Below are 21,882 nucleotides of genomic sequence, written 5' to 3'. Positions count from 1 at the left end.
TAGCGATTGGATGTCAACTATGCCCTGCTCCATGCAGGAACACTGTGTAAACTCGACCATTGCCTGACATCGAGAAACAATACATGTAAGCTGAGCACAGAGCTTTCTTCGCACATCCTGGTTTGCTAGAGTAAGCTTTGATAGATTCGTTAAAAATTGCAACTGAATTGCAAGGCGGCGTTTGTATTCTCAAGTGTGTGAGGAACGTCATTACTCTGAGCACTTGCTGGTGACCCTCGCTGGAACCAGTCCTTGATTGATTTGTTCAAAATAGCAACTGCACTGCAAAGCGACGTTTGTAGTCATGGATGATTGAGGAACATCAGTGTTCTGAGCACTTGCTGGTGACCCTCACTGGAACCAACCCTTGACAGATTTGTTCAAAATAGCAACTGCACTGCAAAGCAACATTTGTAGTCGTGGATGAGCGAGGAACGTAGTGTATACAAACCCATGGAGTACTGACATGGAAGACCACCTGGACATTGGTAGATACTTGGATGTTCGTTTTTACCTGTTTCATGTTGGAGTTAATGATCAACATTTTATACTTTTATCTATCAGACATGTACCGGTTAGTTTATGTGTCAAACTGCTCGAGCATGTTCAACTGTTTCACTCTACCAGTTTCAACTTTGCATAGTCATGGTTTTGACTAGCATCTCAAATTATTATACTTTTTGTGTTTATACTTAGCTTCAAATTGCAAAGAAGAATCTGTGTTAACTAGATGATATTAACTGTTGATATTTGCTGCAGCATTATGGTGATCAAAAGTGTATCATTGATGGGGTGTAGCCAGCTTAGATTACCATTTGGCATTGTAAGGTAGCGGTTCCACATAGACTTTAGGACCATGGAACTAATTCATTTACAGAGCTAATCTACATTTTGTGCACGTAAGTGTAGAACAGTGATAGTTGACATTTTTTTCATCATTCTTCAAAATATGGCCACTTTGTGGTTCGAGAAGATTGCAATACTTAGTTTTACAGTTGGAATCAATGACTATGATGGCATCCTGGGTTATCCAGTGTTTTACATCTTCTCGATCCTAGATCTACAACCAATGATTTTGTATAAATTGAGCAATGAATTTTAAATAATGTTCAGAGGCGGATCCAAGATTTGGAAAGAGTTGGAGGTGCATATAATACCTAAGTCACGAGGGTGCAGTCGCCATGTAGGGGGCCTGACAAAAATAGAGGTGTGCACCCTCTGCATCGATCCGTCATTTGTGAATGCCTGTAAAGGATGATTTCCCGAACACAACGATAAGGGAAGAGTCCTTATACTACTAGGTGTTCCCACGATGGGCATTATTAGTTCTCTTTAACAAAGTCATTAACCTTTGTATACTTGCGCAGTAGCCATTCTCTCTACGAAACTCGAAACTTGATAAAAATTGTACGGATTAGTTTGTTCCTCACAACTAACCCGAAGGATCATAAAGGGTGTTTGATTGGCAAGTGGTGCCCAACCCTAAGAATCGTGAAGGGGTGCTTGATCAGAAGGAGATACCTAACTTTAATAATTGTAAAAGGGTGCTTGAACGGAAACGGGATCCAAGGGCTAAGGATAGAGAGGGGGTAACCTACCCTAATACTGACACAGCTAATCAAGATCTGCTAAGCTAGAGTTACAAGCAGTTTGATCCAATTAGCACCATATAAGCTGCACCTCGTTAACTGTATATTGCCCCAGTTGTATTTGAAATGGTACTGACGAGACGAGACGAGACAAGTTAAGAACAATTGATGTGATATTTATCATAGAATGGAGTCGTAAAACACTGGATAATCGAATGTGTTTCATAGTGTCAAGTGTTTTGTTTCTAGCTTAGAATTAAGTCCACACTGTTGATATTACAAAATGCAATATGTTGTCACCTAGAAACTAGACTAGAAGATGCTATGCAAACATTCATAAACAAAAGATAATCTAAGCTGATATGAATTTGCATAATATTTACGCAAGATCATCATCAATATCATTCTATATTTAGATGTCATTCACATAGCTGCACAAGGTAACCGTAGGAACAAGCTCGACTTTGTCATTCTTCTCTCTGATATGGTATATTTAGTTGTCATTCACAAACGTCCATAGCTCTGCAGGGTAACCATAGGAACGAGCTAGACTTTGTCATTCTGATCTCTGATATGATGTTAAATACATCCTAGACATTGATTTTTAATAAACATTAATTCATGGCAAATTTGATTTCTCTGATTCAGATGTTTCTTCAAAATTGGAAAATAATAAGCCATGAGTACCAGAAAGGTGTTTTAGAATGTCAAAGTAAAGCTAACTTTTTATGTAACAAATATTTATTTAACACATATATTTTGTCCTGTGATAAGTTAGTGTTAGGAAGATGCAAAATGAAAGGGTTATGGATATTAATTGCCAATTTATTCAGCCTGTTTTATCATATTGATGAAATGACTTTTACCGAACAAGAAGTCAGTGTTGTGTTTGTTGATGTGTTGATGTATGAAGTTGTACAAAGGCTGAAATATGTGCTGTGTAATCTCATGTCTCATTGTGTATATAGAGCATTGCTATGTCTGTGTTACGCATTGTCCTTAAGTTGTGGAGTGTGTCAGAATGTGGGCCCACTTGCACAAAGCGATCTTAGCGATAAGATGATCGGAACTCCCATACTTTAACATAGGCTTACGATAATCTTAGCGCTAAGATGGCTTTGTCTGCAGTCCTAAGTACAGGATATGTTATTGCTTATGATCCAATAATCTGGGAGAGTTATCTCTTTTCTTCCGCTATAGAAAAGAACTGGTGCAGCCACAACGAGCAAATTACTATCAGAGCATAGGACAATACTTTGAATTTTTTTTAGACCAATTTTTGTATGAATTTTAAACTAATGTTCACAGGTGTGAAGGTCTTTTACAACTGAAGGCATGTCAGTGATTATGCAGGGTATTTTATAGTGGAATCATTATTGTGTGAGTGTCCTGGACAGGGAGGTAACTCTGCAACTGCTAACTAGAGTAACCTGCCCCTGCTTATGAAATCATTAAGGCAGTGAAAAGTGGATCTGGTTTGATAAACTGATTATTTTCTGTGGCCTAAATCATCCTATTTACAAATGATATCTTGCCTTTTTATGTCTTTTCTTTTTGGTTTGGGAGCACAATCACATCTGCTGTGTACATTCAGGAAGTCATGGAAATAGACTATGAAAAAGCAAAGTGGAATTTGGAAAATAATTTTCAGCGTTAACTGAGTTTGAATCCTCCTTCATGTTGTCATAGCTGGACATAAGCTCCCAATCACTAATTACGTATTGAGAGTCCAAATCTACTACATGTTTTCAAAGTGTTTCAGTGTACAAAGCTAAAACCATAAAGACAAGAATGCAATTGATCTTTTTTTCTGTCATGCGTTAATATTTCAATGGTTCTGCTGCTGTATCAATGTAATCAGTGCTTCAGTATTTAATCAAGAAAGGTGTTGCAGGATGACGATCTCACAAACTGCACAAGGCCAGTAAACAAATGTCTCCTCCCTCATCCTGTAACACCATTACTCGATCAAAAATTATGAATGAAATAAAGAAGTCAACCTATATTCTTTCAACTACAATGAGACCTTGTCAGTCCGGACCCTGTGAATCCAAAATCCCTGTTACTCCAGAAACCCTGTTAAACCACTCTTGTGGACAGTTACTTGGGACGTCTATTTATAGTAAAGGAACATAACAAATGATTCGATAATCCGGAAATTCATAAATCCTGATGATTAAGTACCATCCGGATTGACAAGGTTCCACTGTATAGCTGGATGACTGATATCAAACTTGCAGTACTAATCTAAAGCTCTCCAGTTGTGTGTTGCTTCAAGGTTAGATGGTGGAGCTTAACATTTAGAGCTGAGGTAACTAGGGGAGGGGCACTAATTACACTGATTATGGTAAGACCACAATCCATTAATTAGTAGAATTCCATTCAAAATTTTCAAACGTAGGGGATTGATTTTCCTTCTTTATAAAAAAAGAAAAAGAAGGCATCTCTGTATTGTAACTTTCCATAGAAATGCATCTTCCCCGATCCTAGGGTGTTAACTGACTCTAAAAGTATAGACTTGTTAGTCCAGCCAAAATGTAACTCCGGAATTCCATCCTAGTTCGGCAAGGGTGGAAACTGGACTTTTATTGTCAGTTAACTCCCTTGCCTTGGGAAGATGGTGGAATCGATTCACATCAGCATGAATGTTTGATAGAACTACAGCGTATTTCATCATGTAAGAGGAACAAGTAGCAATTTTCTTAGATAGCTGGGGAGAATGAAATTATGAGATTGGGTGCGGGTAGGGAGGCAGGGGGAGGGGGAGGGGGGAGGGGGGATAATCATCTTACAATTATGGGCCAATACATACTTGTGGAGACCTGTGAGGCATAACCTCCATGATGAACATGGTAGCCTATCTGCTTATTGGGGGGACACCCATTGTGCCAAAATGTAAGTTATCAAGCATTAGTCCATTTCTAGATGTATCTAGGAACTATTGTTTACATGTCCCATGTAGTACTTACGCAAGAGCACAAACTTATATTGTTTATTTCAGTCTACAGAAATGTATCTTTGTGATTCCAGCATATTTTCTCTTAATAGCATGGTGGACTTGGTAGAATCAAATATTTAAGACATTTGATAATCAGTGTCAGTACATGTCTAGGCATTGGGCAATCTTAGCATGAAGATTATCAAGGTCCCATTCTGATCTTAGCACCACGACCATCGTAAGTCAATGTTAAGGTATGGAGTTACAATCATCTTATCACTACGACCACTGTAAGCCCATGTTAAAGTATTGACTGAGGGACCAATCATTGGAAATTCTGGAGGGAGGATGGGGACATGTTTTTTTTTTTCAAATAAATAATTTGTTTCATTTGATTCCAAACTAAATAAATTGTTTTTTGGGTTTCTTGATTATGCTACAAATAATGTGTTGTTAGAAACATTGCTCGTCCTTTCAGATTAAAGAAACAAATTGTATGTCTTAAGCAGTGACAAACTACATCCTGTGTCCAACTCAATCCCAGCGCCGCCCTCCCAGTTGGTCCCTTATGTTGGATGTAGTGGCAACATCAATTCATGGAATTCAGCCATTTCTCAAAGCTGCCAATGTTTGCTATTGTATGCCTGTGAAATAGGTGCTGACAAGTTTGCTGCTGCTGCTGCTGCTGCTAAATTTGCCGTCCTTTAGGAGGCCTTGTAACAAAGATCTTATGATAATTTATGAATCGTGTTTGCCAGCCAAATTTACATGCTCTCATTAGGAAGTTTACTATTGATGATCTACATATCTTTCTGTATACTTATATAAATGCTGCTTATGTTGTCCATCATGCTTGCTTTTGTGTATTTCTTATTTCAAATCTGATACCACTTGCTAAATAGTTTCGATATGTTCTGCTAAATATTACTGCTTCCCTGTATAATATATTTATCACTTAATTCGACAATGTATGCAAAGTAGTGAAGTTGATATACTTCATGTAGACTAGTTTTCTGCTCAAGCTGTTGTGTTCGTAAGGAAGTGTGTTCTCAAACATGGCCGCTCTGCTGAAATTGACAGGGTGGTGAACAAAGATATTGAAGTCAGTGATAAACAGGAAGTCGTGTACGTGAAGGAGGAATGATATGATTGTAACCATGGTAACATGGACGGTAAATGCAATGGTGATACGTATTGTATGTGATGTTGCACAGATGGGCCTTGATGTAATGGCAGTTGTTACGCTGGCTTGGTGGGACTTGTTATTTCTACCACAACTCAGATATTGTTTAACATCATGGAGTTACACCAATGACTGTTTTAACGTCACATCAGTTTCTATCTTAACATCAGGCGATGGGGTAGCCTAGTGGTTAAAGTGTTCGCTCGTCACACCTAAGATCTGGGTTCGGTTCCCCATATGGGTACAATGTGTGAAGCCCATTCTGGTGTCCCCAGAAGAGATATTTATTGGTGGAATAGTGCTAAAAGCAGCGTAAAACAATTCTAACTCACTATCTTAGCATCATAGTTTTACAAGGGCAGTCAAGTGGCCAACTGGTTTACCTGGGGTTTGCCCAGGTCTGGCGTTTCTCTTCTCTCCTCCTCAACCAGTCACTTCGGAATCCGCACTTATGGACGAGTACTGAGTGAGGGAGTGAGTGAGTATGGTTTTATGCCGCTTTTAGCAATATTCCAGCAGTATCACGGCGAAGGACACCAGAAATGGACCTCACACATTGTACCCACGTCAGGAATCGAACTCGGGTCTTTGGCGTGACAAGCAAACGCTTTACCACTAGGCCACCCAACCGCCCTGGACGAGTGCTGATGGGAACAACTTACATGCAAACAAATAAAAGCGACAAAATAATTTCCATAATCATAGAAAATTACTGCTGAAAGAGTCCATTGTATGATTCAGACTATAGCATATGCAGACATCACAGTTGTGGCTCAGGTCTGTGCTGCTGTTGGAATTTATTCCAGCCATACCGGGGTACACCGAAGTAATGCCAACCTATGAGCCACCAACCGCAAACTTCACAGCTGTGAGAAACTGCCCAGTTATAGAGTATTGGAATTTCCGCCACCTACAGAATTATATTCCACATCTCAGCAGGGGATACCAACAATAGTCTTCACACATTGTACCCGTTTGGGAATCAAACCCAGACATTCAACATGTTAAGCCCACGTTTCAAGCACTTGGCAACCCTACAGCCCTTGGTAAGGTTATGTTAGAGAAGGGAGGTAACTCTGCCCGTCAGACGGGAGGGAAACAGGAGGGAGATATGTCGGTTCTATAGCAGAGCCACCACAAGGCTCATCTGTGACTTGTATAGGTTGTTGTGATGAACGTTGACTTTTAGTCATTTCAATTCCATTTCTGTCATCTGTGATGTCGATTACTATAGCCATTATATATGATACATGATAGATGTTAAGTAATTATCAAAGATTAAAAATATAAAACCTATACATGTCTTTGTTGTGAAGTGCACCGACATTATATCACGGCGAGAAGCTCAATATAGGAGGAAAGCCCAAAAGTGATGCTGGTCTCAAACGTGTTTCACTTTGGTGACCTGTGCCCGCCATTATTGTGAGAAGATAAGGTTGGTTGGTTGGTTTGTTGTTTAACGCCGCACTCACAAATATTCCAGCTATATGACGGTCTGTAAATAATCGAGTCTGGCCCAGACAATCCAGTGATTAATATCATGAGCATCGATCCACGCACTTGGGATTGATGACATGCATCAACCAAGTCAGCGAGCCTGACCACTCGATCCTGTTAGTCGCCTTTAACGACAAGCATAGTCGCCTTTTACGGCAAGCATGGGTTGCTGAAGACCTATTCTATCCCAGAATCTTCGCGGGTCGAAAAGATAAGGATTGACATTCACTACTGCAACTAGAAGAGACTGGCAGAAGGCAGCAACAGTGCAAAGATTAAGACTCTTTGACTTATGATACTGAGGTCTGCAGGTGGTCACAAGAAAGATCAAATATTTTCACACAAAAATATAGTACTCAAAAGAAGTTGAGAGATCACCTGATTTATGATTTGACAGACTAATTATAGTAATCTGAACAAATTGGGTGTTCTCTTTTGTTTGTGTAGTACATTACACTCAAGGTACGTCTCTGTGGGACCCATGAAGATCCGGGTTAGAATAGGTCTTTAGCAACCCATGCTTGCTGTAAAAGGTGACTATGCTTGTCGTTTTAGGCGACAAACGGGATTGGATGGTCAGACTCGCTGACCTCGCTGATGCATGTCATCGTTTCCCAATTGCGTGGATCGATGCTCATGATGTCAATCACTGGACTGTCTGGTCCAGACTTGATTATTTACGGAGTGCCATCATATAGCTGGAATGTTGCTGATTGCGGCGTTATACAACAAATAAACAAAACGTCTCTGTAACGTGTGAACTCGGCGATGATTTTGTTACATGTGTCACTCGTGAGACAGGAGGGATATCATCAGATGAACATTCATGTACATCCCTCAATCTTTGGTCTCATCGTGTACAAGTACATTCAGCTCACAAACTCCTGTACGTGTGACTCTAAATACAATACATAAAACATAAAACAACTGTGGGCAGTCCAGATTAGAACTGATCCCCAGCAACCTCTACTGGTCATAAAAAGTGACTCGGCTTGTCATATGAGCATGATGAGGTGCCTATCGTGAGTATCTTCCCGAGGCAAGGGAGTTAACTGACTTTAAAAGTCCAGTTTCCACCCTTGCCGAACTAGGCTGGAATTCCTGGGCTCGATCATAGCGCCACCAGTGGTTATTTCAAGTTATTTCCCTTCTATGACTCTCCTATGGGCCAATCAGATTCCACCTCTCGTATCACTTGCATTTGCTTCAAACAAAACGCTGACGCCCAGTCTGTTATCTGTTCGATAATCAAGATCTATATTGTGATAAAACGAGTCTTACATCGCGAAGTACATCAAATCATGTGAGCACCTTGCATAAAAACATGAAAAGATTTAGAAAATATCTGTTGACAACGTGTTAGCAGTGCACATGCTTTGCAAATCCTGCAGTCGACTGAAATCTGCATGACAGTTTACGAAACCGGATTTCGATTTTGTTGGGCGATTTTGATTGGACTATGCATAGATTCGTTAGTCCAGCCAAAATGTAACTCCATAATACCAGCCTAGTTCGGCAAGGGTGAAAACTGGACTCTTATTGTCAGTTAACTCACTTGCCTAGAGAAGATGATCATGAGAGGTGACTATGCTGGTCTTAAAAGGTGACTAAAAGAGTGGTCAGACTCTGTGACTTGGTTGATTGAGTGTCATTGTACCCTGATGGCATGGATTTTTGCTCACAATATCGATCACTGGATTGTCTGGTCCAGACTTGATTATTTACAGACCGACATCATATAGCTGGAATATTGCTGAGTGCGGAATTAAACAACAAACAGAAAAGCAACATCCTCCCAGGGACTATCAAGGATGCAAATAACACAAATTTACAATGACATTCATTATTTGTAACAACATATTTAATTACAACATTTTTCCGTTGGGGAATCACAATAACATACTAGATTGCCCCAGACTCAGGGCCTTCTCTGCCAGCTTAATTCGACTTGGGAGTTCCTCTAGATCTTCAATGTCCGCCTTACCCTTCCCTCGTAGAAGGAAGTGCCGCATGAATAATTTGAGTCCTTCCTGCACATGGCTGAGTTTGTGGAGGGGTGCGATTCTTTCAAACACAGCCACCATCTCGTCCTGGTCTGTCGCCGTGAGAAGCGACATCAACAGCGACTTCAGGAACCTCACCATCGGCTTCTCCAGGGTGCCGAACTCCACAACCTGATGAGGGTGAGAAAAGGGGTGAGGTCAGGTGAAATAATAGGGTTGAATGTCACGGTAGAGGTTATTGCACTTTATATAGGTTTATAAATTTTCTTTTTCACCTTTTATTCCAGCAGTGACAAATCAACCAAATATTTCGCCCTAAGCTCAGGAGCATGCATGGTCATGCATTCTATGTGAAATCCCAGTCTTATTTACTTGAACCAGTTGCATACACTGATTTGACTTGAGTTCTCAAATCGAGGCTGTGACAGAATAAGGGGTATGCTGGATTGCTACCATGAGGTGATCTGAGTGGCTCACAGTTTTCAGATTACTGGCACAGAAGACAGCCGAGGAACATGGAGCTAAAACTTTTGACTTAAAATTTTCTCATATTAAAATACCCACATATGACATAACATACTATGGCTTACAAGAATGTAAGCAATGTCTGTCATTCTCACGACTGTTATGTTTACTACGAACATGAAAGTGAATGTATTCCAGGAAGTTGCTGAAATATATTTGGAAGCGTCAATCTGCGCATGACCAGAATCGATGTCTTTCCGTTTGAGTGAGTGAGTATGGTTTTATGCCGCTTTTAGCAATATTCCAGCAATATCACGGCGGGGGACACCAGAAATGGGCTTCACACATTGTACCCATGTCGGGAATCGAACCCGGGTCTTCGGCATGACGAGCAAACACTTTAACCACTAGGCTACCCGACCACCCCTTTTCCGTTTGAGATTTAATGCAGACGAACGGCCGTACATAAAAGAACACATCCATGTCCTGAGCTACGACTTTTCCCCCTTTCTGGAATTTCATACACCAGATGAAAAAAAAATTCCCTCTTCCTGGAACTGAAAGGGAGGGCTTCCACCTAATTAAAAAAATTCTGGCAAAACCTCTGGTTGAACAATATCATTTTCATATGTGGGTATATAAATATGAGAAAATTTTATGATTTGAAAGTTGATTAATTTACAAGTAATTATTGATCCATTAATAAAAATATTGCGCAATGTGAAATTTCAAATGCAGATTTGACTATTTTCCTGTGCTATCTTTCCTACACCACTCATTTTAAAATGCATGATTATATTCAAATTAGAGTGACTCCTGCAATAACAGGCCCAGTCAAAATCTCTGTAAACAGTTTCCATCACACAACACACAGTATATTAACTCCGTACCTTAAGGACGGACAGAGAGAGACCCTTCTTGAGCAGGAGGTGGGAGATGAGAGAGGCCAGGTTGTCTCGGCTGTGCTGTGCCACGCCCCCCATCTCCTTGTACCTGTCCCACAGGTTGAACTGCACGGTCATCTGGGAGGGGGATACAAGCACACCATTAGTAACACATACCAACTAACAGTTTTAGTCCACCAGTCCCTACAATGATAACATATAGTAAAATCCTTAAAAATGGCTAATTTCTACTATTCCTTATGATACCCTATCTAATGTGCAGTTTGGCAAGGACTATAGGACCAGTACCAATTTCTAATGCTGTATACCACTCAAAACAAGTAATAGATAACCCACAATTGGAATGTTGTGTGTCACAATACCTACCAGCCATGACAGATTAATTATAGTCATATGAAAAAATTGGGTGTTCTTTATCGTCTTTTGCGAAAACATGGTCAGTAAGTACTCATGATCTGCTTGTTCCAATCATGAAAGGACAGGTTAATTTGGAAGTCTATGTTTAGCGTTGTGTCATTCAAACCAGACTCTAAATGATGCCATGATGACGAATGGGTTAAGGCATTTATGACACTGGTTAATGCAGCAAACATGAGTGTACAACTGACCTGGAACCGCCTGTCGAACTCACAGAACTTCTGGGCAAGGAAGGCGTAAAATGGGTTAAACTTCTTCTCCTGGAGACAACAGTCCAGGATCACATGGATTATCTCCCTTTCTTGTTGGTGCTTCAGGCCCAGCTTCAGCAACTTCTCAAACGCATCGATGTAATCCTGACAACAACAACCACCGCACTACGTCTCAACAGCTCACTTGTCAACATGGTCACATGACCTTCATGAAGGGTGCAGTACTAAACACATTTGTTTGTTTGTTGTTTAACGCCGTATTCAGCAATATTCTAGCTAGATGACGGCAGTCTGTAAATAATTGAGTCTGGACCAGACAATCCAGTGATTCATAAAATGAGCCTTGATCCACACAATTTGGATACAATGACATGTGAGTCAGCGAGCCTGACGACCCGATCCCGTTAGTCACCTCTTACGACAAGCATAGTCGAAAGCATGGGTTGCTGAAGACCTGTTCTACCCCGGATCTTCACAGCGGGGAATACCTCTTTCAATGTTAGTACTGATAGGCATTCAGAAGGACATGAAGACATGAAACTTTTGAGGATAACAACTTCTTTATTGTTTTATACCATGTCGTAAATCGAACCATGGTCTTCGGCGTGACGAGCGAACGCTTTAACCTCTTGGCAACCCCACCGTCCCTGAACACTCAGAATATCCCTATCAAAAGTTGTGTAGTGTATTTGCAACAATGTGATGTTAAAACAATGAATACATCTAATGGTTACCTCGCTGGTCATGATGACACAGAATATCGTCTTCCTGATGTCAGTGTTCATCCTCTGCTTGCGAGCCAGCTCCATCAACTGGGAGCTGGCCTCATTCATCACGTTGGACACCGAGAACGTTGACGTGGAGGCTGCTCGGAAGATGGAATAGATATCAGCTGATGCATAAGTGGACATGATAGAGTCACCACGGCTTTAGACCAGTCAGTTAAGTACACCTTCATTACACAAGCCTGTAAGTACCAACATGACCATTGATTTGTGTGCTTGGCGTATGATGACACACAACTCCATCACACATTTTAATCACCTAATCATCCCTAAGTCAGTTATTCCACCAAGCGTGAGAAAGTAGGGAGGGACCTTCAGCCCTGAACTCTCCACAAGGATCATTAATGGTTAATAATATATAATAGATACTCAAAAGAACTCAAGGCAGTTAGTCAGATAGAAGATAAATGTGTAGCTCTCTTTGGCTGCAAGGAATATCTTTTAATATAAAAAATAATTCCTGCAAATCCTCTACCTCTATTACATCATAGCCATAAATCCTGTATTTTGGCTGCAGACAAACTGTAACTAAATCTTCAGATTTTCAACAGAAGTCCTTTTCACTGTCAACTTAACATGTTGTTCCCCTAATATCATATGTAGCTCTTCAGCTCTTCTGTGCTAAAAGGCGAGAAAAAGCGTCACTTCTTTCCTGTGTGTGCTAGAGTCCACACCAGTTTTTTTGTTTTTACTCTAGCACTTGGCATAGGTAGACACACTGTTTAGTTAATTTCTTCAGAAATACTATATTATTTGGTTACGATCTGGCTGAATACGTAAGTATACTGGGGTTGGTTGTTTGTGTGTTTTCACTGATTATGGCGTCCTCCACTCAATCAGTGCTTGGGAGGTAGTACAACTATGCTTGAAAAGTGGTACACCGACCACCGCCCACTAACCACCACCCTTCAACATGTCCTTGAGACTTACCCTGGGTGCTGTGTTCTATCTCACGGCCTCTCCAGGCCGACCCAACAACCCACCATCGTCCCTTCCCCTCGGCCTTCAACATGTCCTTGAGACTTACCCTGGGTGCTTTGTTCCATCTCACGGCCGCTCCAGGCTGACCCAACCACCCACCATCGTCCCTTCTCCTCGGCCTTCAGCAGATCCTCTAGGCCAATGTTGAGCTGGTTGCTGCCCAGACCTCCATCTGTTCAACAGTATTATCAATGTGTCTTCATTCACCATAGAAAGTTATAGGATATATATTGTTATCACATAATGAATAGTGTTATCAATATGATAAACCAATCCGATAAACTGAGTATTAGGCCTGTGTTTTGACCTTGATTTTGTATTGGGATATACTTTAACCTGTATTCCAATACGAATTGCAATATATTGCCAATTTACATTTTCATGAGTTAATCAGAGTTATACCCTGTATTAATGTTCTTCCCAGTGTGTGACACCTTTGTTATACTCTCGGTATAGAGAGCTCCGCGAACGGGCAATTGAAAATGGAAACAAAAACAACACGTGCAATAAACTTTATGATGATGTAGGCAGTGCCTGAGAACCAAGACTATTATTATTTTTAGCCTTACCTTAGATTTTTTCTTTATAACTGTTACACTAAACACTAATTAGTAGTGAAATTTACTTGTGAAAATGTAAACATTTTCAACCACTGTACCATACTTGACACAGTCAACTGTAAACCATCAGGTATTTGGCCATCTTGTCTATGAAAAGGATGGCATACACCCAACAGATAAGAGTACATGCAAATATCATGATTTATCATCCAAAACTGGCTCCAACAGGAGATATCGCTTGGGTGAGATCAAGCGATATCTATACTGTAGATATCGCTGCAATGAAATTGCATCACAATGCTTTGCAAACCATTGTGACGTCATTGGTTACCATGACATCACAATCAAATGACATCACTAATGGCTCTGCTACTGAAGCTGTTAGCAGTACTTTTTACACTTAAGACACTGCTTATTACTTTCTACAAACTGAAAAAGATGGAAGAATGATGTTGGATGATAAATAAAATCTCACCCTCGTGTCTTTTGATATCAAATATATCAACACTCGCTGATAAAAGTGGAAAAAAAATCCTCGGCAAGCCTTGGATTTTCCCACTTTTATCAACTCGTGTTGATATATTTGATATCAAAAGACACTCGGGTGAGATTCTCTATTTATCATCCAAAACTGGCTCCCACAGGAGATATCACTTGGGTGAGATCAAGCGATATCTATACTGTAGATATCGCTGCAATGAAATTGCATCACAATGCTTTGCTGACCATTGTGACATCATTGGTTACCATGACGTCACAATCAAAGATATCACTAATGGCTCTGCTACTGAAGCTGTTAGCAGTACTTTTTACACTTAAGACACTGCTTATTACTTTCTACAAACTGAAAAATGTTGGAAGAATGATGTTGGATGATAAATAAAATCTCACCCTCGTGTCTTTTGATATCAAATATATCAACACTCGTTGATAAAAGTGGAAAAAAATCCTCGGCAAGCCTTGGAGTTTACCCACTTTTATCAACTCGTGTTGATATATTTGATATCAAAAGACACTCGGGTGAGATTCTCTATATGTATCTGATCAAGAGCAAGGTATCCTGATACATATCGGATCGCACAGTCGGTGTATTGTCCCAGCCCTATCAAACACCACTTTAAGATAGCTCACCTCTGATGTAGTTCCTGATGAGTTTGCGCAGGTGTTCCAGGTGATCAGGGTCGTAGTTGGGGATCTTCCTCATGTTGTTGTTCTTGATGGCCAGTAGGATGTCCAGCATGAAGCGGACGCGGGACTTGTCCTGGGAGGCGTCGGGTGACCCGGCAGCTGTCTGGATCTCCAGGATCAGGTCCTTCAGACCCGCCGGGTCCTCCTTCCTCAAACTGAAGCCAGCATCTAAGGACAAGCATCATAGCCTCATCAGAGAGGTGAACAAATTCCTCACACTTTGGACCCGTGAAGATCCGGGGTAGAATAGGTCTTCAGCAACCCATGCTTCCTGTAAGAGGCGACTATGCTTGACGTTAAAGGCGACTAAGGGGATCTGGTGTTCAGGCTTGCTGACTTGGTTGATGCATGTCATCTTATCCCAATTGCGTAGATCGATGCTCATGTTGTCAATCATTGGATTGTCTGGTCCAGACTCGATTATTTACAGACCGCTGTCATATAGCTGGAATATTGCTGAGAGCGGCGTTAAACGACAAACCAACCAACCAATTCCTTACACTTTGAGCATTGTGTTGAGATCCACCATCCCCCACAGAAACTGTTGACAAGACCATTTAGTTCTTGAAGACATACCACATCGGGTGGTGTGACAGAGCTTGAAGTATGTTAAGAACAACAGCTCTTCCACACTTTTACGTCAAGATCTGGCAAACCCTGCACAGATCACATGAGGTCTCCTGAGCAAACTTTGATCATCCAATCAAAACGAAAGATGCTTGGATTGTAAAGCCAATCAAAGGTCAGTTTCTAAAATGATTTGGCTTCTCTTTATTCTTAATTTGCCAACACAGTCCATTGACAAGCTGTTTCTGTCCCAGATTTCGACATTTTGATTTGAATAAATAAAAAAGGCACAATGTTCCTTTGATAATACATCCTTTTGAGTGAAGAAGCCATGGTAATCAGCATGATCAGAAAAATAGGTTGTGTTTAGAAACATCCATGCTGATTACCAGATTAGCAATGTCTGACATGACCTTGTATGGAGGGTTGGTCAGATCTTGACAGAGTTGGTATCAAATGAGAGTCTGATTTAACTGAGATTGGAGTCATATATAATTCCAAGCCTTGACTTACTCTTCAACAGAAGCAGGAGGAGTTCTATATCCTTCTCCTGGAACCTGGTGATGAACCTCCTCGCCACATCAAACAGCAGCGAGCTCTGGAGGATCTGAAACATCACACACACACACCCTAGCAAACAGCAGCGAGCTTTGGAGGATTTGAAACATCACACACACACCCTAGCAAACAGCAGCCAGCTCTGGAGGATCTGAAACATCACACACACACCCTAGCAAACAGCTAGATCACTAGATCACCCTAGCAAACATCACACACACACCCTAGCAAACAGCTAGATCACTAGATCACCCTAGCAAACAGCAGCGAGCTCTGGAGGATCTGAAAAATCACACACACACCCTAGCAAACAGCAGCGAGCTCTGGAGGATCTAAAACATGACACACACACCCTAGCAAACAGCAGCGAGCTCTGGAGGATCTGAAACATGACACACACACCCTAGCAAACAGCTAGATCACTAGATCACCCTAGCAAACAGCAGCGAGCTCTGGAGGATTTGAAACATCACACACACACACCCTAGCAAACAGCAGCCAGCTCTGGAGGATCTGAAACATCACACACACACCCTAGCAAACAGCAGCGAGCTCTGGAGGATCTGAAACATGATACACACACCCTAGCAAACAGCAGCGAGCTCTGGAGGATTTGAAACATCACACACACACCCTAGCAAACAGCAGCGAGCTCTGGAGGATCTGAAACATGACACACACACCCTAGCAAACAGATAGATCACTAGATCACCCTAGCAAACAGCAGCGAGCTCTGGAGGATCTGAAACACGACACACACACCCTAGCAAACAGCTAGATCACTAGATCACCCTAGCAAACAGCAGCGAGCTCTGGAGGATCTGAAACATGACACACACACCCTAGCAAACAGCAGCGAGCTCTGGAGGATTTGAAACATGACACACACACCCTAGCAAACAGCTAGATCACTAGATCACCCTAGCAAACAGCAGCGAGCTCTGGAGGATCTGAAACATGACACACACACCCTAGCAAACAGCTAGATCACTAGATCACCCTAGCAAACAGCAGCGAGCTCTGGAGGATTTGAAACATGACACACACACCCTAGCAAACAGATAGATCACTAAGATCACCCTAGCAAACAGCAGCGAGCTCTGGAGGATCTGAAACATGACACACACACCCTAGCAAACAGCTAGATCACTAGATCACCCTAGCAAACAGCAGCGAGCTCTGGAGGATCTGAAACATGACACACACACCCTAGCAAACAGCTAGATCACTAGATCACCCTAGCAAACAGCAGCGAGCTCTGGAGGATCTGAAACACGACACACACACCCTAGCAAACAGCTAGATCACTAGATCACTCTAGCAAACAGCAGCGAGCTCTGGAGGATCTGAAACATCACACACACACACTAGCAAACAGCAGCGAGCTCTGGAGGATCTGAGACATGACACACACACCCTAGCTAACAGCTAGATCACTAGATCACCCTAGCAAACAGCAGCGAGCTCTGGAGGATCTGAAACATCACACACACACCCTAGCTAACAGCTAGATCACTAGATCACCCTAGCAAACAGCAGCGAGCTCTGGTCACTAGATCACCCTAGCAAACAGCAGCAAGCTCTGGAGGATCTGAAACATGACACACACACCCTAGCAAACAGCTAGATCACTAGATCACCCTAGCAAACAGCTAGATCACTAGATCACCCTAGCAAACGGCTAGATCACTGGAATGGGGCCTTGTGGGTAACAATAGTCACAAGTGAGGTGGTGGTGAAATGGGGTTTAACGTCGCGTCCAAGATTATTGCACTTATATAGCGACGTGCATGTACGTGTGTGTGTCTGTGGCTGCTTGTACTAGTCCGGACTGATTTATAGTGCTAGCTCACTGAGATACCATGCCGCAGTTTAACATGAATACCCCACTCAGACACAGCATACTGACTCCGAGCCGACCAGTCCTTGTTTTAGCCCCTTAATGCCGAGCGCCAGACAGGGTAACAACAAGCACCATCTTTTAACGTCTTTTGGTATGACGCGGTCGGGGATTGAAACCCCGGACCTTCCGCTCTCTGTGCGGTCTGTTTACCACTAGACCATGGAGGCGGTCTAGTCAGGAGTGAAAATGACAAGAGCCTTGAACTTTATTTGAAACATAACTTGACACTGGCAGAGAGAAAGGACCTATGCTAGTCTGGACCCATGTAGACATCTTGACACTGGCAGAGAGAAGGGACCTATGCTAGTCTGGACCCATGTAGACATCTTGACACTGGCAGAGAGAAAGGACCTATGCTAGTCTGGACCCATGTAGACATCTTGACACTGGCAGAGAGAAAGGACCTATGCTAGTCTGGACCCATGTAGACATCTTGATACTGACAGAGAGAAAGGAAAACTGCTCACCTTGAAATTGTACAGACACGCCAGCAGAACGACGATGTTGTCCATCTCCTTGGACTCAGTGTGAGCGCTGGCCTTGAACCTGGCATCAAACTGTTGTACAACGCGTTGCAGGAAGCATGCCCCTAAAATAAATTAGATTTTCACTTGTACATGATGGAGCAATAATCAACCTCGGGTCTTCAGTTTTACCAGTGAACGCTTACACTGCCCAGGAGTCTGAAGTTGGATTATCCAGTGTACTATATCCTTATTATTATACCACAGACTTATTCTCTTCTGCAGCTTCCTCTGTAAAATGACGTTAATAACTCTCTTATCAGCAATTTCGCAGAAAATTTCTCTCAGACCCAAGTGTAAATTGATTGGATGGCTATTTATAGTGTTGTGCATTCAAACTCGCCACAACATGAAACTAGGGTGTAATGGTCCAGGGTATTTATTTGAGGATTTTATTTTTAGGATTACGGAAAGTCCAGGGTTGGAGGAGGGAAAAAAAGCCACAAAAAAAAGCCACATGCATTTTTTTTTAATGCAGAATGCCTCTGGCATACTTTATGAACACATTCTGTGCTCATAAGACCGCCAATTGTGACGTTACAGCCCCTTGTAACAATAAAAATTCTACCACTTACAACACAGACAATTGTCAAGGGAGGCTATTCATGTTCGGCTTCGGGATCAACAAAGATCGATTATGTATCTCATTACTTGTTTACAACGGTAAATTCATATGTTTTTTATTAAAAGGTGATGATAGCAAACAAAATAACTGACTACGCCGCTATCGGCAGGAAAAAAATATGGAAATCTGATTTTTTTTTTTTTACATTTTCTCAAAAATTAGAGTCGGCGGGTCCGTAATCCCAAAAATATCAAACACCTGGCCTTAACAGAACATGCAGAATGGAGCTATAAACAGTGGATAATTAAGGATGTATTTTTTAGCAGATTGAAATGTTATTACCTTGTCTAATTGCATTTTGAAATGTATTCATTAAAACTCACCAACTTCTACACCAACATTGCCATGTAGAATGGCCACCAACATCGCAAGCTCCAGACACAGTCTTTCTGGTGTGAGTATTGGAGTAACACAAGCTTCCAGTAACAACCCTGTAAGGAGCTCATTGACATCTGCTCTGCTGTTGGACATGTAGATATCTTCTATCTGAGAGCTAATTGGTTGGATATTTGCTTCGCTTGCTCTGAAACAAAACAAACAAAACAAAACACTGAAAATGTTCACAAAATGTATGAATCAAATATACCCCTTTCAAACTCAACCTATTAATTCAACATATCAGCAACACAGTTTCTACATGTTCTATGCTTGTTTGTTTGTTGTTTAATGCCGCACTCAACAATATTTCAACTAAATGACGGCGGTCTGTAGTAGTATAGGTAATGATGGTTCTGGCTCACTTCCACTGGAGCCGGATTCATATACCTATACTGCTACTACAGGTAGCATTTTTTATGTGTAAATGACTATGTGATTCAACGATAGTCATGATTTGTATTAAACGAAACATCAATATTAATTAATAATGAATAAAATTTACTATAGCACACGAGGATATTGGAAAGGTATAGGAGCAATAAAAAAATTAGCCACCGCGGCTAAGGTATCAAAAGATGTGGCCAAGGATTGGTTAAAGAAACAAGCGTTGTGGCAAATATATTTACCGGCACCGCGTTATATACCGAGGAAGAAGTTTGATATTTTTACGACGAATGAAGTTCATCAGGCTGACCTCTTGTTTCTTCCCCACGATAAGATAAAACGCAAAACGTATAAATACGCTTTAACAGTAGTGGATGTGGCTAGTCGATACAAAGAGGCTGAGCCATTAACCTCGAAAGAATCAACAGAAGTAGCTAATGCACTGAGCCGCATATATAAACGCGGACCGCTAAAATGGCCTAAGCTATTTCAAGTAGATCCCGGTCGCGAGTTTATGGGATCGGTAACTAAACTGTTAACAAAGCACAACGTCAAAATCGTCCGTGGTGAAAGAGAGGCCCACCGTAGTCAAGCCATTGTTGAAAGATTTAACCGGACTCTAGCGGAACGTTTGTTTGGCTATCAGTATGGGATCGAAATGAAATCCGAGCGATTGAGATCAACCGAATGGGTGACACGATTATCAGCCGTTGTATCAGCGCTGAATAATGAAGTGACGAGATTAATAGGGAAGAAACTATCCGATGCGATTAAAATGAAATCCGTGACTTCCGAATCTTCAGCACCGAGGAGAGGCAAAGAACGAAAACTTCCGGATAGAGTAAGGGTAAGATATCTATACCAGGCAGGTGAACTCGAAGGAGGCCTACGTCGTGCAACCGATCCCATATGGTCCCTTAAGACGTATAACATTAGTCGATTGGTTACGAAAGAAGGAGAGCCTATTCTTTATTATCTTCAAGATGGACCGGGTAGGGCATTTGTACGAGAAGAGTTGTTCATAGTTCCCGACGGTACGGTATTACCACCATAACCATAAGCATAGGTAGTTACACCATCCTTATCAATCCATCTCTTGGTATCTAAGGGGGATAATGATGTCTTGTTCATTCTTAATCCATATATCCTATGATCGTAACTTCTTAAAGAGTTCATCTCGTGTTTGAACGTTCTACCACTGAATAATGATTCTTTATACTGTTCGTGTTTGATATGCTTTTTTACAACATACTTTTTAACACCCTTGGCTTTTCTTATCTCTCCATTATCGGACTTTTTTATAGAATACATCTTAGGTCTTAATCCTACATACTCCGCTATAGGAGTCCCAGCACATTCATCCTTCATCTTACCTAACACCTTTTTATTTACAACGCTGTGCAGTGGATTATCTTTAGGGTAATCGCTCGTGTCATACATATCTATTTTTTCTGCCATATCTTTATACACATCCTCGGTTTGTATTTCCATCAACAAAGAATCTGTGTCGGTATATAACACCTCGCATCTATCGCCGTATTGCTTCTTAAGTTCGTTGTAATAAAAGTCATACATTAAGTGTTTTGACAAGTCGAGAATACTCATACCGACGTACACCGGTCTGTTGAATTTTATATTACTTTTCTGCATATGCAACGCGGCTAAGTCGTTATCGAATATCTTGCTTCTGTTAAAAGCCGGACTGGCTATAAGTTTCCTGAGTCTTTCTTCCTCATTAGATCTGACTAATTTAACATCAACACGCTTCCTTAGATTCTCCATAGTTTTACCGAATACCGAGTTATTCATGAGCTTATACAGATTCTTTTCGAAATCGCTGGTGGCTATCTTTCTTAAATCTGTGTTCAGCCTTATATAGGGCTCCATCCAAGGGCTTTGATCGAACTTAAGAACTCTGTGTATTTTCTTTAGTTTCATACCTAACGATAGATACAACTGGAGATTTCTGTAGTGAACTATATATTTTGTCTTATCCATCAAATTTGGTACGAGTTTTTCTACGTTAGCTAACCTATTATTACCCATCAAGGAGCGTTGATATTCCGACATCCAGTCTTTATTAACCATTAATCTTTCGGGAGCTAGCGGATAACTGTTATGGTCTTTATGTAACGAACTTGGATATTCTAGGTCAACTTCTAGTATGTACCCTTTATTCTCATCATTCACATTGATATTATGGATATCATTCACTTCGAT

The 21,882-nt window shown here is 41.3% G+C and overlaps 1 protein-coding gene across 1 annotated transcript in view; it reads right to left on the bottom strand.

The window, feature by feature from the left end:
• Positions 1–9,093: 9,093 nt before the first annotated feature.
• Positions 9,094–21,882, bottom strand: part of LOC139464506 (nucleolar MIF4G domain-containing protein 1-like) — a 34,253-nt gene continuing 21,464 nt past the window's right edge. The window contains exons 6-14 of the mRNA XM_071246031.1: positions 19,224–19,423; positions 18,219–18,340; positions 15,804–15,897; positions 14,667–14,891; positions 13,022–13,147; positions 11,944–12,074; positions 11,189–11,353; positions 10,566–10,697; positions 9,094–9,381 (exon numbers count right to left, since the gene is read on the bottom strand). Of these exons, the coding sequence (XP_071102132.1) occupies positions 9,097–9,381; positions 10,566–10,697; positions 11,189–11,353; positions 11,944–12,074; positions 13,022–13,147; positions 14,667–14,891; positions 15,804–15,897; positions 18,219–18,340; positions 19,224–19,423 (1,480 nt within the window). The 3' untranslated portion in view covers positions 9,094–9,096. The remainder of the gene's footprint in view (positions 9,382–10,565; positions 10,698–11,188; positions 11,354–11,943; positions 12,075–13,021; positions 13,148–14,666; positions 14,892–15,803; positions 15,898–18,218; positions 18,341–19,223; positions 19,424–21,882) is intronic.

The sequence above is a fragment of the Haliotis cracherodii genome, unplaced genomic scaffold (genome assembly GCF_022045235.1).
Source record: "Haliotis cracherodii isolate W230 unplaced genomic scaffold, xgHalCrac1.p SCAF_17, whole genome shotgun sequence".
NCBI lineage: Eukaryota > Metazoa > Mollusca > Gastropoda > Lepetellida > Haliotidae > Haliotis > Haliotis cracherodii.
This window is presented reverse-complemented; position numbering and strand designations above follow the sequence as displayed.